At 53.2% G+C, this 12,505-nt stretch overlaps 2 protein-coding genes across 4 annotated transcripts; one reads left to right on the forward strand and one right to left on the reverse strand.

The window, feature by feature from the left end:
- The first annotated feature begins 1,696 nt into the window (after positions 1-1,696).
- On the forward strand, positions 1,697-2,736 carry C3H19orf33 (chromosome 3 C19orf33 homolog). The gene is made up of 4 exons (XM_044667382.1): positions 1,697-1,917; positions 2,198-2,274; positions 2,366-2,443; positions 2,586-2,736. The coding sequence occupies exons 1-4, from the start codon at positions 1,896-1,898 to the stop codon at positions 2,697-2,699; spliced, it is 291 nt and encodes a 96-aa protein (XP_044523317.1). The 5' UTR covers positions 1,697-1,895; the 3' UTR covers positions 2,700-2,736.
- Positions 2,737-2,826: 90 nt separating this feature from the next.
- Positions 2,827-5,929, reverse strand: YIF1B (Yip1 interacting factor homolog B, membrane trafficking protein). 3 transcript variants are annotated; one of them, XM_044667374.1, is made up of 8 exons: positions 5,783-5,910; positions 4,517-4,749; positions 4,326-4,430; positions 4,146-4,224; positions 3,945-4,002; positions 3,678-3,833; positions 3,466-3,559; positions 2,827-3,355 (listed from the first exon to the last, which is right to left on the reverse strand). In XM_044667374.1, the coding sequence occupies exons 1-8, from the start codon at positions 5,838-5,840 to the stop codon at positions 3,200-3,202; spliced, it is 939 nt and encodes a 312-aa protein (XP_044523309.1). In that variant the 5' UTR covers positions 5,841-5,910; the 3' UTR covers positions 2,827-3,199. The 3 variants fall into 3 exon arrangements, with proteins under 3 accessions (XP_044523309.1, XP_044523310.1, XP_044523311.1); XM_044667375.1 differs by having other exon boundaries at positions 5,792-5,908; XM_044667376.1 differs by having other exon boundaries at positions 3,238-3,384; positions 5,783-5,929.
- Positions 5,930-12,505: the final 6,576 nt, after the last annotated feature.

The raw sequence follows: 12,505 nt of genomic DNA on the forward strand, positions 1-12,505 counted from the left end.
GTTCCATGCTGAATCAAGTGAAGGGCTAGAAACCTAGCAGGGGAGGGGGAGCAAGACAGGCCCCTTCCCCACCCTTCCCCTCCCCTCCTAAGGGCAGGAATAAGGCTCTGTCCCAGGCCCAGATGTTTATAACATGGAGTCTCAGAGCCCAGGGTGCTACCAGCCCTGAGGCGCAACCCTGTGTACGATGCCTCTGCCCCCTGCACAGCCTGCTCTGGCTAGACCTGGAAAGCCTTGCGCTCCAGGGCCCAACTTTCCATCACGTGTGGGTCTCCCTCAGCAGCACTTGCTGAATCTAAAGAGGCTGCCCTGCCCCTAGGCCAGAGGTCCCCGGGGGCACCCGTTGGCCCTACCAGGAAGAAAGGGCGCCTCGTCTCCACCCATCTCTTCTTCCTCCTCCAGTGCCACCTCGTGGTGGTATGGAAGTGAGGACTGCAAGGTTCACAGCCACCATTTCCCAAGCTGCTCCTGGGAGCGGGGCACAGTGCTTGGCACCAATACCCCGGGGAATGCGGCTCCTATTTCCCTCTTCTGGGCAGAGGGAGTCGGTACAGGGTGCTGGTGCAGAAGCCTGAGCCTTCTAGCCCTTTGAGAGAAGCCTCCCACTCGCAATGCCACCCAGTCGCCATTCTTGCTTAGGCCAGGGAGGGGCTTCCTCCACTCACACCGTCCTGGCCCAGGATATCCCGAGACTGCGTTTGGGGGGACTCCTCGGGTGCCTGAGCTCAGCTGCCCCAGGGGTAGGACCTTAGTCTTGACGTTAATGTCCTTCCCCTTGACCTGGGACCCTCACTGCAGAAGCTTCGGTGTTTGCGGGCCGAGGCTCCCATGCAGGAGCCCAGCCGCGTGGCCCTTGGGGGGACACCCAGGGAGCTCTGACTCCAGTATCAGGGTACAAGGGCAGGGCCCGGGTGGGGGGGGGGAGGCAGCTGTGCAGGCTGGGGCTCCAGCGTCCATGGACTTTCCAGAGTCCGAGGTCCAGCCTGGCAGGGTGTCATAAGTCTACTCTCCCTCCCTTGGCCCAAGGGAAGTGGGAGCAGGACCCCAGGGGGAGGCCCTGCCCGTCGGCACTACGCTTAGGGGGGCGTATCCAGTTAGGTGGGCCCAAGGCCTGGGTTCTGGCCCCATTCTGCAGTGCTTTAACCTTCAACAGCTTAGTTATGACTAAACAGAAGGGCAAAGGCTAAGCAATGGGGGCTAAATGACTTGATTCTAGTCACACAGCCAAGTGTCTGAATCCAAATTTGAACCCAGGACCTCTGATCTAGGCTTGGCCATCCACCTGCATTTTCCCCCAAAACACTTAACCTTCCACCTTAGAATGGATATGAAGCCCAGGTTCCAAGGCAGAAAAGTGCTAGGGCTAGGCAATGGGGGTGAAGTGACTTGCCCAGGGTCACAGTGTCAGGCCAGACTACAACCCAAGACCTGTCTCTGGGCTTGGCCCTACTGAGTCGGCCAGCTGTCCTGGGAAGTTGGGGTATTTTTCAGCAGGGCCACCCCATTTTCCATGCCCTGCCTGACTTCCCCCACCCTGGGCCATCTTTGAAGTCTGCCCCATTGAAAAGTTCAGGAAGCAGCAGCAGATGGAGTTGCCCCCGGAGAACAGCGGGTGGGAGGCAGGATGGGCACGAGATGGCACAGGGAGCCCACTCCTGGGGTCCAACAGGAAGGGAACCCGAGGCCCAGGCCCACAGGGCCAAGCTGGGAGCCTCAGTTTCTCTCCCAGGACTTGCACCTCCTCCCGGGGGTTAGACCCACCCGTTAGGCGTTTGGCCCCTCCCGGCCAGGCCGGAGCCCATTGGGCAGCAGCAGGGACTGCAGCCGGAGGCCCCTCCCCGTGTCCCAAGTTCGGCTCCCTGTCCCTTCCTGTCCAGACACACCCTTGGCCAGCCATGGACTTGGATCTCTCTGCAGGTACGTGTCCTCCCCAGCAGGGCCAGGGGAAGGGTGGGGGGCAGAAGGGCCCCAGAGCTGGCTCAGCCCTTTCCTAACCTCTGAGCTGCCCCGGGGATCTGCCCTCTGGGCACAGGTTCGGTAGGAGCCCCTGCTGGCCCAAGGAGGCAGGCAGGGACTCCCTGCCCAGCCCACTCTGTGCCTAGGGCACACCCGGTGCCAGGAGGTGGCTGCCCTGGGCACACTCCATGGGCTAAGAGGGGGCGGCCAGGGCTGGGCACCCACAACTATCCCTGGGCAGCTCTAGGTGCGGATCCCAAGAAGACCGCGAAGGGCGGCCTCCCCAAGCCTGCGGAACATGGAGCCGGCAAAGCCAGGGTAAGCCTAGCCGGGGAAGGCCTGGCCAAGGGGCGGCCGGGGTGGGGCAGGGAGGAATGCCAGGCCTCAGGGGCTTCTTTCTCGGGCACAGGCTGGCCACGCCACATCCTCAGACTCCAGCAGCAGCAGCAGCAGCAGCAGCTCTGACAACTCTGACACGGAAGGGAAGGTGAGCTGGGTGTGGGTGCGAGGGAGGGCGCTGCCCCGGCCCCCCAGCTTGGCCACAGGTCCTTGGGGGGGGGGGGGTAGGGGGAGGTCAAGCCACCAGAGCCACCTTCCAGAGCTTCATTTCTCCCTCCATCCTGACCCAGCCGCCGGGGCACCAGAAGGAGAAAAAGCCTCAGAAAGTGAAGAAGCCCAAGGAGAAGAAGGAGAAGAAGAAGGAGAAGAAGGGGGGGGAGAAGGGGAAGAAGGGGCACCCTTAAGAGACCATTAAACAGCCCCTGGACACCGAGGCCTGCTCGAGCCTGTGCTGGTCAGCTGGGGGAGGGGGGCTGTGCCCAGCCACCCAGGGCCCACCCACCCGGCCAATAAGAGGCGGGGCCACCCGGCCAGCAGCACCCCCAGGGGGTTTATTTCTCCCAGTAACAGACGCCCATGGGCAGCCCCAGCTCGGAGCATGCTGTGCAGTTACAGATGTGGAAGCACCTCAGGGGACGGGGAAGGGGAGGAGATGGGGCGCAGGGCAGAGGGCTGGGACTCGGCCTCGAGTGTGACAGGCAGGGACTCGGAGATGAATCTCGGTGGGGAAGGAGGGCCGGTTCCAGTCAAAGGGCCGGGCGGTGCGGCTCAGTGCAGAGGGATGGCTGCCTCCTCCCAGCGGGGCTCCCCGCCTGCATCTTCATCTCTGGGGTCGGCGGGCCAGTCTTCTCCCATCCCTGCTCTGGGCCCTGAGCAGCGGGGGACGGGGGAGCCCGGGGGCCCCTCATCTGACCAGGTGGAAGGTGAGCCAGTACATGAAGAGGGGCTGGGCCGCGGCGATGGCCATGGTGAGGTACATGCGCAGCTGGTTCCGCGCCCCCCGCACCAGGACGCCTTCGGCCGCCACTTCTGATAGGATTTTCAGTCGAAGGGTCCGGATCTGGGGACAGGCGAGAGGAGAGGAAGGGGCTGGAGCCCAGGGACATCCCTGGGCCCGCAGGGTGAGGGACCCCCCGCAGGGCCTCCAGTGACACCCTGAGCAGCACTCACCATGAAGACGAAGATGGCCACGCAACACCAGCTGAGCACCATGTAGTAGCCCGTCTTCCCGAAGAGCAGGCCCGTCACCACTCCACCAATCATCCTGGGGACAGAGCAGGTGTTCAGGGGGGCACCCGGGGCTGGGAGGGGGGCTTTCACTCCCTGAAGACGGCATGATGGCAGCTCACCCCCGGAGGGCCCAGGAACGGGGTCACACTCACCCTACATACTTGTACCCTGAGAAGGCTAGCAGGTCGATGGTGGTGAGGTCAGTGTTGACGGTGACCAGGTAGAGGCTGAGCAGGATGGCCAGCACCTCCACCGTGAGCCAGGCCAGGGCCGAGCTGGCTTGCAGCCCCAGCAGGTCAGGGGAGAACCTGAGGGAAGGGGTGGCTGAGGGCCTGAACAGCCCACTCGCACCCTCCCTCCCTCCTCCTCCAAGGCCCAGCTCTCCCCTTCCCACCTCCCCGGGCCCGGCCTCCTCTCACCTGTCCTGGGTCCCCAGGGCTAGGCCAGCAACCAGGATGTAGGTGATGAAAGCCATGGCTGCGAATGGGCAAAGGGGGAGAGATGGAGAGAGAAGCCTTGAAATCCTGGGGGGGGAAGGGGGGGGCCCAACAGAGCCAGGATCCCCCCACAGGGGGCAGGGAGAGGTGGCTGGGCCTTGGGCCAGCGGGAAGGGGAGCTACCTGGAATGTAGAGGTCGGGGGCGTTGATGTCGAACCTCGGGGCCACTGGCATGTCCTGCTGGTACTGGACCTCCCAATCCTGCAGACACCAAGGCAGTGATTGCGGCCCCAGGGACCCTCATCCCCTCCCTTCCCCCAACCACTCCAGCCCCAGGCTTCCGCGAGAGCTGAGGCTCTGACCTGGTGCAGATAGGGGAACACCAGGAGCCCCAGTTTCTTCCCCACATACACGGTGTCCACAGCAAAGTAATACTTGAGCTTGGTGACGGGAATGAAGCGGTCGATCTGAGGAGGAAGGACAGACAGGCTGGAAGCGCTGGGGGCAGGCCCCGGCCCCCACCCCATCCCGCCCCAAAGTTGGGCGCACTCACGTTCTTGTCCACCAGCTCCTTGCCATGAGCGGCCAGGCTGCTGCCATAGGCGACCGCCATGTTGGACACAGGGTCATTGAGGAAGCCTGGCTGAGAGGGGGAAGAGTAGCCCAGGCCCCCGGGGGCCCGGTGGGCCAGATAGCTCCCTGGCCCATGGGCAGAGCTCGTGTCATGGAAGAGCTGGTGAGGGTCTGCCAAGCTGGGCTCCACCACGGGGACCCTTCTCTTCATGGCTGCCAAAGACAGGAAATCAAAGCATCACAGATTTAGAGCTGCAGATGAGGAAACCGAGGCCCTACGAGGCTGCGAAGCCCCCTGCCCCTGCAGGCTTGGGACTGACTAGGAAGCTAGTGCTCTCCCCAGGGAACCAGGCAAGAGGGTCACTGAGGAGAGAGGTGGAAGGCTGAAGACCTGAGTTCAAATTCAGCCTTAGACACTTCTAAACTGTGGGACCCTGGGCCAGTCACTTTACCACCTTCACCTCAGTTTCCTCATCAGTGAAACAGTGACAATACAGCACCTCCCTTACAGGTGATTGGAAGGATCAAATGAGTCATTCTAAAGCTCTCAGCACAGTGCCAGGCACACAGGAGGGGCTCTATGCTGGCTACTGTTAATACTAGCATCACCAAATGATATGATAATTCTAAAGGCCCAGCACAGTGCCAGACCGAGGTGGGCTCTTGTTATCTTCTGCTAGGCCTTAGCGGAGTGCCAGCGGGCGCTCTAATGTTGCTGTTATCATCACTGATGGGCACAATGCCTCGCTCTCTAACGCCAATGAAGCCTCGGCGCGGTGCCCGCACACCAATGCTGGCTCCAGCTATGACATCAGATGCGACCGCCTTCGGAAGGCGCTGGGCCAGTGGAACCCCCGGTCCCCTATTTCTCGCCGCCTCTTTCGGGACTGACCCCAATCTCCCCACTGGGGAGAGCGGGAGCGGGGCAGAGCAAGGCAGGGCCTCCCTCCTACAGATGGAGAAACTGAGGCCAGGCCGGCACCGGAACTGGAAACCGGGTCAAACGCTCCGGAATCCATGGCCCAGGCGGGCAAGCTATGACTAGCTGGGAGGGGACGCGCTCGCCCCCTTCGTCAGTTTCCCGCTCCGGGCCGCCAAAGGGCCCCCCGCGGGGCTGGGTTCTAGGTATCCCATTCTAGGCGACCGGGGTTCCAGGCCCCGCCCCCGCGCCCACCCGCCCCCAACGGCCACCACCTCCCTGGCCTAGCTGGGCCCAACGCCTGGACCTCCCCGACGAGCCACGTACGCCACTTACGGTGCCGGGCGTTCCCCGCGGCCGCGCCGCCGCCGGGCCCCGGCTGCATCCCGTACCAGGAGAGCCGAGCCGGCCCCGATGGACGCCGAAAAGGACCGCGCGGCCCCCGTACCGCGCCCGTCCGCAGCGATGCGGGCCAATGGGAGACCGGCGCCCTGGCCGATGACCAATAAAAAGCCCGAATCTCCTCGCGGGCCTGCCCCCTCCTGAGGAGACCCGGGGCGGGCGGGGGAAACGTGGCTCCTAGTGGGCGGTGGAGGAGAAGGAGGCAGAGGCGGCAGGTGAGGAGGATTCTGGGCGATTCTAGGCGCGGGGTACACTGGGAATTGTAGTTTTTCTCGTGGTTCTCCCTGTTCTCATTCGTTCCGTCTTTCAACCAAAGAGTGCAGAGACAGCGGTTAAGCCTTGTCTCCGACCCAGACCTTTTGTGTAACTCTAGGCAGCGTATTTAACTTCTCGAATCTTCAGGAAACTGAACTGCAGTAGAGAACCCGTGCATTGGTAGGGGGCCAATAAAAGAGATAAGACTCAAAGAAATGTAGGTGATGCCATGGCGGTGACGCAAAACCCAACACTTCTGCCCTCCAGGAGCTTACATTCTGTCTGCGGAAACAAGAACACATAAGCAGATTAATAATAAAATGATAGTGATAGCAACAACAATAGTAGTAGCTAGCATTTGTGTAGCGTTTTAAGATGAGCTTGGGGGTTGACCTCAGACTCCTCCTAGCTGTGTGACCCTGGGCAAGTCACTTAACCCCCATCACTTAGCTTTTACCACTCTTCAGCCTTGGAACCAATACACAGTATTGATTCTAAAACAGAAGGGAAGGGATAACAAACAAACAAACAAACAAACAAACAAAAAAACAACGGTTAACTTGGGTTAACTAATTTGATCAAAGTAATTTGGAAGAACACTAGCAAGGAATCAGTGGAATGAAAGGGTAGAAGGGGTCAGCCTATCCAATAACCATCACCCTATTAATTCTAAGAAGCCTTCATACCCTAAGAGTTATATATGGCTTTATATATAATGTAAATATATTTACATTATATTATATTATATATATTTATCATTATATATTTGTATTTATTTTATTATTTATATTATATGAAGTTATATATTGTTAATCTACTAGGTCTGGAGGTGCTATGCCAAGTGTCTGGAGATACAAAAAAAGCCCCAAAACCTTTCCTGCTCCCAGAGAGCTTAGGGTGCAAACAACCATCCACAAACTGGCATCACACAGGATGGTAGAGATATTCAATCATTTCAGTCCTGTCTGATTCTTCATGACCCTGTTTGAGGCTTTCTTGGCAAAGATACTAGGCTGCTTTGCTATTTCTTTCTCCAACTCATTTAACAGATGAAGAAACTGAGGCCAACAGAGTGAAGTGACTTGCCCAGGATCACACAGCTAGAAAGTGTCTGGCTGGATTTGAACTCAGGTCTTCCTGCCTTTAAACCCAGTGTTCTTATCTACTGAGCCATCTAGCCACCCTTTCACAAAGGATGCAAGAAATAAAAATGATCCCTATGTGCAAGTTTATATTCTAATGAGCAAGGCAACAAGTACCTATAAAAGTATGTGTGTGTGTGTGTGTGTGTGTGTGTAGGTATAATACTATATATATGATATAGTATATATATGAGTAGTACAAAGAATAAATACAAATAAATATAGTGTAGTAAAATAGTATGCAGATTAAGATGGAGGAGGAGGAGAGTGGATAAAGAAAGGGTTCATGCAGAAGATGGTATTTGTGCTGTCTTGAAAATCTGTGAGACGCGGGGAAGGAGGGAGCTCGTTCTAGACTTGGAGGATAGCCAGCTCTAAGGCTCAGGGTCTAGATGTGATATGTGAGGTACAGAGAGAAAGTCATTTTGCTTGTAGCTCAGAATTTGAGATAGAGAGTGATGTCCAAAGAGGCTAGAAAGGCAAGTTTGGTCCTGACTATAACCCCATGGACTTGTACTAGGGCTAGACTGAAATGCCTCTTTTTACTTTTTTCCTCTTGGTAAAAACATTTGAGGTTCCTGCACATCACATGCGCTACCTTGGTGAATTTATCCTAGGGCAGCTGGGTGGTACAATGGATAGAACACCACTCTTGAAGAGAGGAAGACCTGAGTTCAAATCTGGTCTCAGATACTTACTAGCTATGTGACCCTGAGCAAGTCTCTTTGTTGGAATCTATCCAATAGCTTCTTAGGTCTGAGAGGCACATAGTTTAGGTGAGAAAGAATAAAGCAGATACTGGGAGCTGTCTGTTAGCTCATGGCTGCTCTAAAAAGCCTCTGAGCTTTATTTATATCATTTTCAAAAGAATCATTTCTCACAAAGCATAATGGGGTTTTCTGCTGTGCAGACATGCCAAAGTGACAGAATTACGTCATGATTGGTATATGGTTTTACAAAGTTTTCTCCCATGAAGATCAAGGCCGGATGAGAAACTTTCCAAGGTTAAAAATGAGCCTCATTTTACCTAAAGTGAAATTTTGCCTGAGGCTGCCACTCTGTGACCTTGGGACATCTGGAGCAGTAAGAGAGGTGTACCCACAGCTGCAGCTGTCCTCTGCTGAGTGAAAAAAAGGCTGTTAACTCATTAAGTGCTGGTTTACTAAAAACTTAAAGCTATCCTAGAAAATTAGATTATAATGCTTTCCAATAAGAAAAGATGTTACTCATAAAAGGAGTCATAAAGAGGGGTCCAGATTTTTATCATAGATATGCCCATCCTGTCTTCATCCTGACTTGCAGGGCAGAAAAGGTCAAAACAGGTGCTTGGTGGCGATGTTTTAGGAGGGGGAGCATTACAGACATTTCAGAGACAGAGAGGATGGACAGAGAGTTTGCAATAGGTTTGTAGGGGAAGGGAGGGAGGTGGAAGGGAGGGAGGAGAAGGGGGGGAGAAAAGAGAGAGAAAGTAAAACAGAAAGAAAAAGAGAAAAGAAAGAAAGAAGTGGGGGGATAGAGAGAGAGAGAGAGAGAGAAAGAGAGAGGGAGGGAGAAACAGGAAGAGAGGAAGAAAGGGAGAGAAACACAAGGAGAGAAAAAGGGAGGGAGAGAGAGAGAAAGAAATAGAAAGAGAAAGGGAAGGAGGAAAGGGAGAGGGAGGGAGGGAGAGAAAAAGGGAGGAGAGACAGACAGGAGAAAAAAGAGGGAGAAAGAAGAAAGAGAAGAAAAACATGGGGAGGGAAGGAGAGAGGAAGAGAAAAAGAGAAGAGAGACAGAGAGAGAGAGAGGGAAAAAAGGAGGGAGAAGAGAAAGTGTGTGTGTGTGTGTGTGTGTGTATGAGAGACAGAGAGAGAGAGAGAGAGAGAGAGAAAGAGAGAGAGAGAGAGAGAGAGAGAGAATATGAAACAGAGAAAAAGGGAGAGAAAGAAAGGGAGGGAGGAAGAAAGGGAGAGACAGAAGGAGAGACAGAGAGAAGGAGAGAAAAAGGGAGGGAGAGAGAGAAACAAAGAAACAGAAAGAGAAAGGGAGGGAGGAAAAGAAGAAGGAAAGGGATGAGGAGAGGGAAGGATGGAGAGAGAAAAGGAGGAGAGACAGACAGAAGGAGAAAAAAGAGGGAGAAAGGAATAGAGAAAGAAAAAACAAAGAGAGAAAGAGATGGGGAGGAGAGAGAGGGGAAGAGACACAGAGAAGAGAGAGGGAGAGAAAAAGGGAGAAAGAAAGAAAGAAACAGAAAGCAAAATACAGGAGGGAAGGGAGAGCAGGATGAAGGGAGAGTGAGAGAAAGAGAGAGGGAGTTGAGAAAACAGATATTAAAGGAGCAGCTCTAGACCCCCAGGAAGTTAAGATTTTGGACCTTTTTAGGGGTATTCATCTACTTGGCAGTTTGAATGCTGCATCTTTTACTTTCTATACAATTCAGTAAATGGCTCTTCATCTATAATGTGAAGGCATAGTCCTTTGGTGTCACTTATAGTTGGGGAGAATCTAAAAATCCCATGGAAGTATGAATCGTGGTTAGAAATGTTCATCTTTTCCTTCATAGACTAGACCAGACAGACTGAGCTTTGTAATGCATTAGGAGGAGGCCAGGGGCTGGAGCACGTAATATCAGAGGGGAGGCACCATCAGAAGGGTGGGAAGAGGGTAGGAAAAGGCTCTTTGGGATTTGGGCTGAGTCCCAAAGGAAACCAAAGAGGCGAAGAGTCAAGAGCAAGGATGGAGAACATTTCAGGTATGGGGGATACATAATGCAAATGTATAACGTGCCCAAATGATCAGTATAGCTGGATCAGAGGGTGCTTTGGAGGAGGTTCAGGGAAAAGGAGGAAGGTCAAAGTTATGAAGGGTTTTAAGTGCCAAACAGAGGACTTTATATTTGAACCCAAAGTAAGAGGGAATTGCTGAAGCTCATTGAGGAAGGGGGTCGGGGGCATGACATGGCTAGGACTGGGCTTTGGTAAGACTATCTGGGTTGTGTTAGATACAAAGCCCACATCACTGTACTCATAGACACCTTGAGGATTGGTCCTACCCTTCTACTGTGAATTACTAACAGCTGAGTGCCTTTGATCTCTTCAGCTCAACAGAGATGTCTCCACTCTTCCTCCTGAACTTGGGGGTGGGGGTGGGGAAGGGGGGCCAACCAGGCATCAGCATCTGCAGTCCTCAGGGCTTGTAGTCTTCTGAGCTGGAGAGATGACTCAGCTTGGCTCTCAATGACTCCAAACTTTATGACTAGCCTTGGTGGCTCAGGGTGTCTATGGGGGGTGTATTAGGTGTATTAGGCTCAAATCAGTCATTTCTCCTCCTTCCTCTCCTCATCTGGATAGACCTCTCTTGGATCATTAACCAGTCATTATAGACATTGATTAAGTGCCTTCAGGGTATCAGGCACTGAGCCTCATAAACACTGGACTTAAGGCTTAACGTCTACATGAACTCTGAAGTTAAAGAGGGTCCGATCAGAACTTCAGAGGGTCACTCTACTGGCAACTCAAGGTTTGTACCTCTTCAGGGGCTGCCAAATATTGAGATGGCTTTGATTCTAGGGACATTTAAGACCCTTTTGGAAAGTTGGATGGTAGGGGGAGAATTGAACTGATCATTGAAAAGTCAATGGAAGCTTTTTAGGCAGCTTGGATTTGTCTTTGAGTCCAGGGAGTACTTTCTTATCTTTCTGTGGAGGTAAAACAAAGGTCCTCCCATCCTCGGTAAACTCAGTGCTTGCTAACTTGTGTTTATGTGGGGACTGGGGACACCATTATCTCTAAAAAGCAATAGATTGGAGTTATTCAGGGATTTCTCAGCCCAGACTCTGAGTGGGGTCCTAAAGAGCCAAAGAGCTAAGTAATTTGGAGGATGGCTCTTCAGAATGAATCAATCAGTGGTAGCTCAGGATTTGGAGGTGGAGAGCACATTTTGGAATCTTTCCAGGAGTCAAATTTATGGATTCCATTATCTTCCTTGATTTTGAAAAATCAAGACATCTGCCCTTCCGTGGTCTTGTAGTACTGCTTCTTTTCCTCAAGAGTTTCCTTTCCTTTATCATTGATAGGCCCAGCAATCCCATTTCCCAGTTCTCCTTCCACCGCAGAATGGAGCTCATCCAGGCCAGCTGATTTAAGACCCAAAGGCCCACCTAACTCTCTTACTGTCCTGGGATAACACACCCAGGCCGATCTCCATCCCCTTATTGGCTGTTTTCTTATTCTCTTCCCCTCAAACAGTCACCCTCAACATCCCACTCTTGATTTACCCACTCTCTCCTTCCCTAGTGCTCTCTGAAATGCTCCATAAGTAACATCTCAACTATTTTCCTTCCCATCTTTTGGCTCTCATGGACCTGGCTCTTTCCTGATATATAGCCTCCCTGGCCACCCATTCCATCGCTGCTTGCACTTTCACTCACAACCTTGACTTACTGGTTGAGGTGAAGGAGTTGGAATACTTCCTTCTCTACTTTGCCACTTCAGGGCTCTCTCGATCTCTCTCTAGCACCATCGTACAGTTCATACAATCTTTATTTACCACATAGGCAAGATTCTGGTAGCTGTTGTTTATTGACTTCCTGGCTTCTTTCTTCTTTCCTTCCCGGGATCGGAGTTCAGTACCTACTTGACAATCTTTCCTCCTCAACTAGGAGGATTTCAACATACGGATTGCTACTCCCTCAAACACCTGAAGTTTCCAATTCCTCCACTTACTCATTTCGTATGACCTACTTCTCCACCCCTCTTCACCTCCGAAGATGGCCATACACCTGATTTTGCTGTCACCCACAAATATATCATGTCAATATTCATGTGTCACCCTTGACTCAAAAGGCCATTTGCACAATACTTTCCTCATTGTTGGAGACTGATCACTCTATGAGGGAGGAGGGATCCTGGTCTTCTGGTTTCCAGCTCCTGAAATGCTCTTATTTTAGACTAATCTATTGTAATTCCACTTCTCTGTCTGGAAAACCCAAAACCTTTCTTCGTCTACACCCTGCCCTCCCATTCCTTGCCCCTCTGTTATTTTCTGGGTCATTATCCCTGCACTGGTTATACTTTTCTTTCTTGCCCATTTTTAATTCCTGGGTGATTTCCAGTCCAATCCCACAATGCCCTCTTATCTCAAATCCCTTGACCCCTTATCCTACCAAAAACTTTACTCTGTTAAGCCCCAACCCTGGATTATTCCTATCATCTGCTGTCTTCACTCCTACTCACATGCCACTAAGTGATGCTGGAGAAATCACCCTTTGATG

Source organism: Gracilinanus agilis, chromosome 3 (assembly GCF_016433145.1).
Source record: "Gracilinanus agilis isolate LMUSP501 chromosome 3, AgileGrace, whole genome shotgun sequence".
Classification (NCBI taxonomy): Eukaryota; Metazoa; Chordata; class Mammalia; order Didelphimorphia; family Didelphidae; genus Gracilinanus; species Gracilinanus agilis.

Excerpts from the sequence above, each read along its gene's own strand:
- C3H19orf33 (XM_044667382.1), top strand. The coding sequence starts at position 1,896 with ATGGACTTGGATCTCTCTGCAG. Across the intron at positions 1,918-2,197 it reads GGACTTGGATCTCTCTGCAG|CTCTAGGTGCGGATCCCAAG; the intron begins GTACGTGTCCTC and ends ATCCCTGGGCAG. Across the intron at positions 2,275-2,365 it reads ATGGAGCCGGCAAAGCCAGG|GCTGGCCACGCCACATCCTC; the intron begins GTAAGCCTAGCC and ends TCTCGGGCACAG.
- YIF1B (XM_044667374.1), bottom strand. The coding sequence starts at position 5,840 with ATGCAGCCGGGGCCCGGCGGCGGCGCGGCCGCGGGGAACGCCCGGCAC. Across the intron at positions 4,003-4,145 it reads CCCCGACCTCTACATTCCAG|CCATGGCTTTCATCACCTAC; the intron begins GTAGCTCCCCTT and ends GCCCATTCGCAG. Across the intron at positions 3,560-3,677 it reads TCAGGGTACAAGTATGTAGG|GATGATTGGTGGAGTGGTGA; the intron begins GTGAGTGTGACC and ends CTCTGTCCCCAG.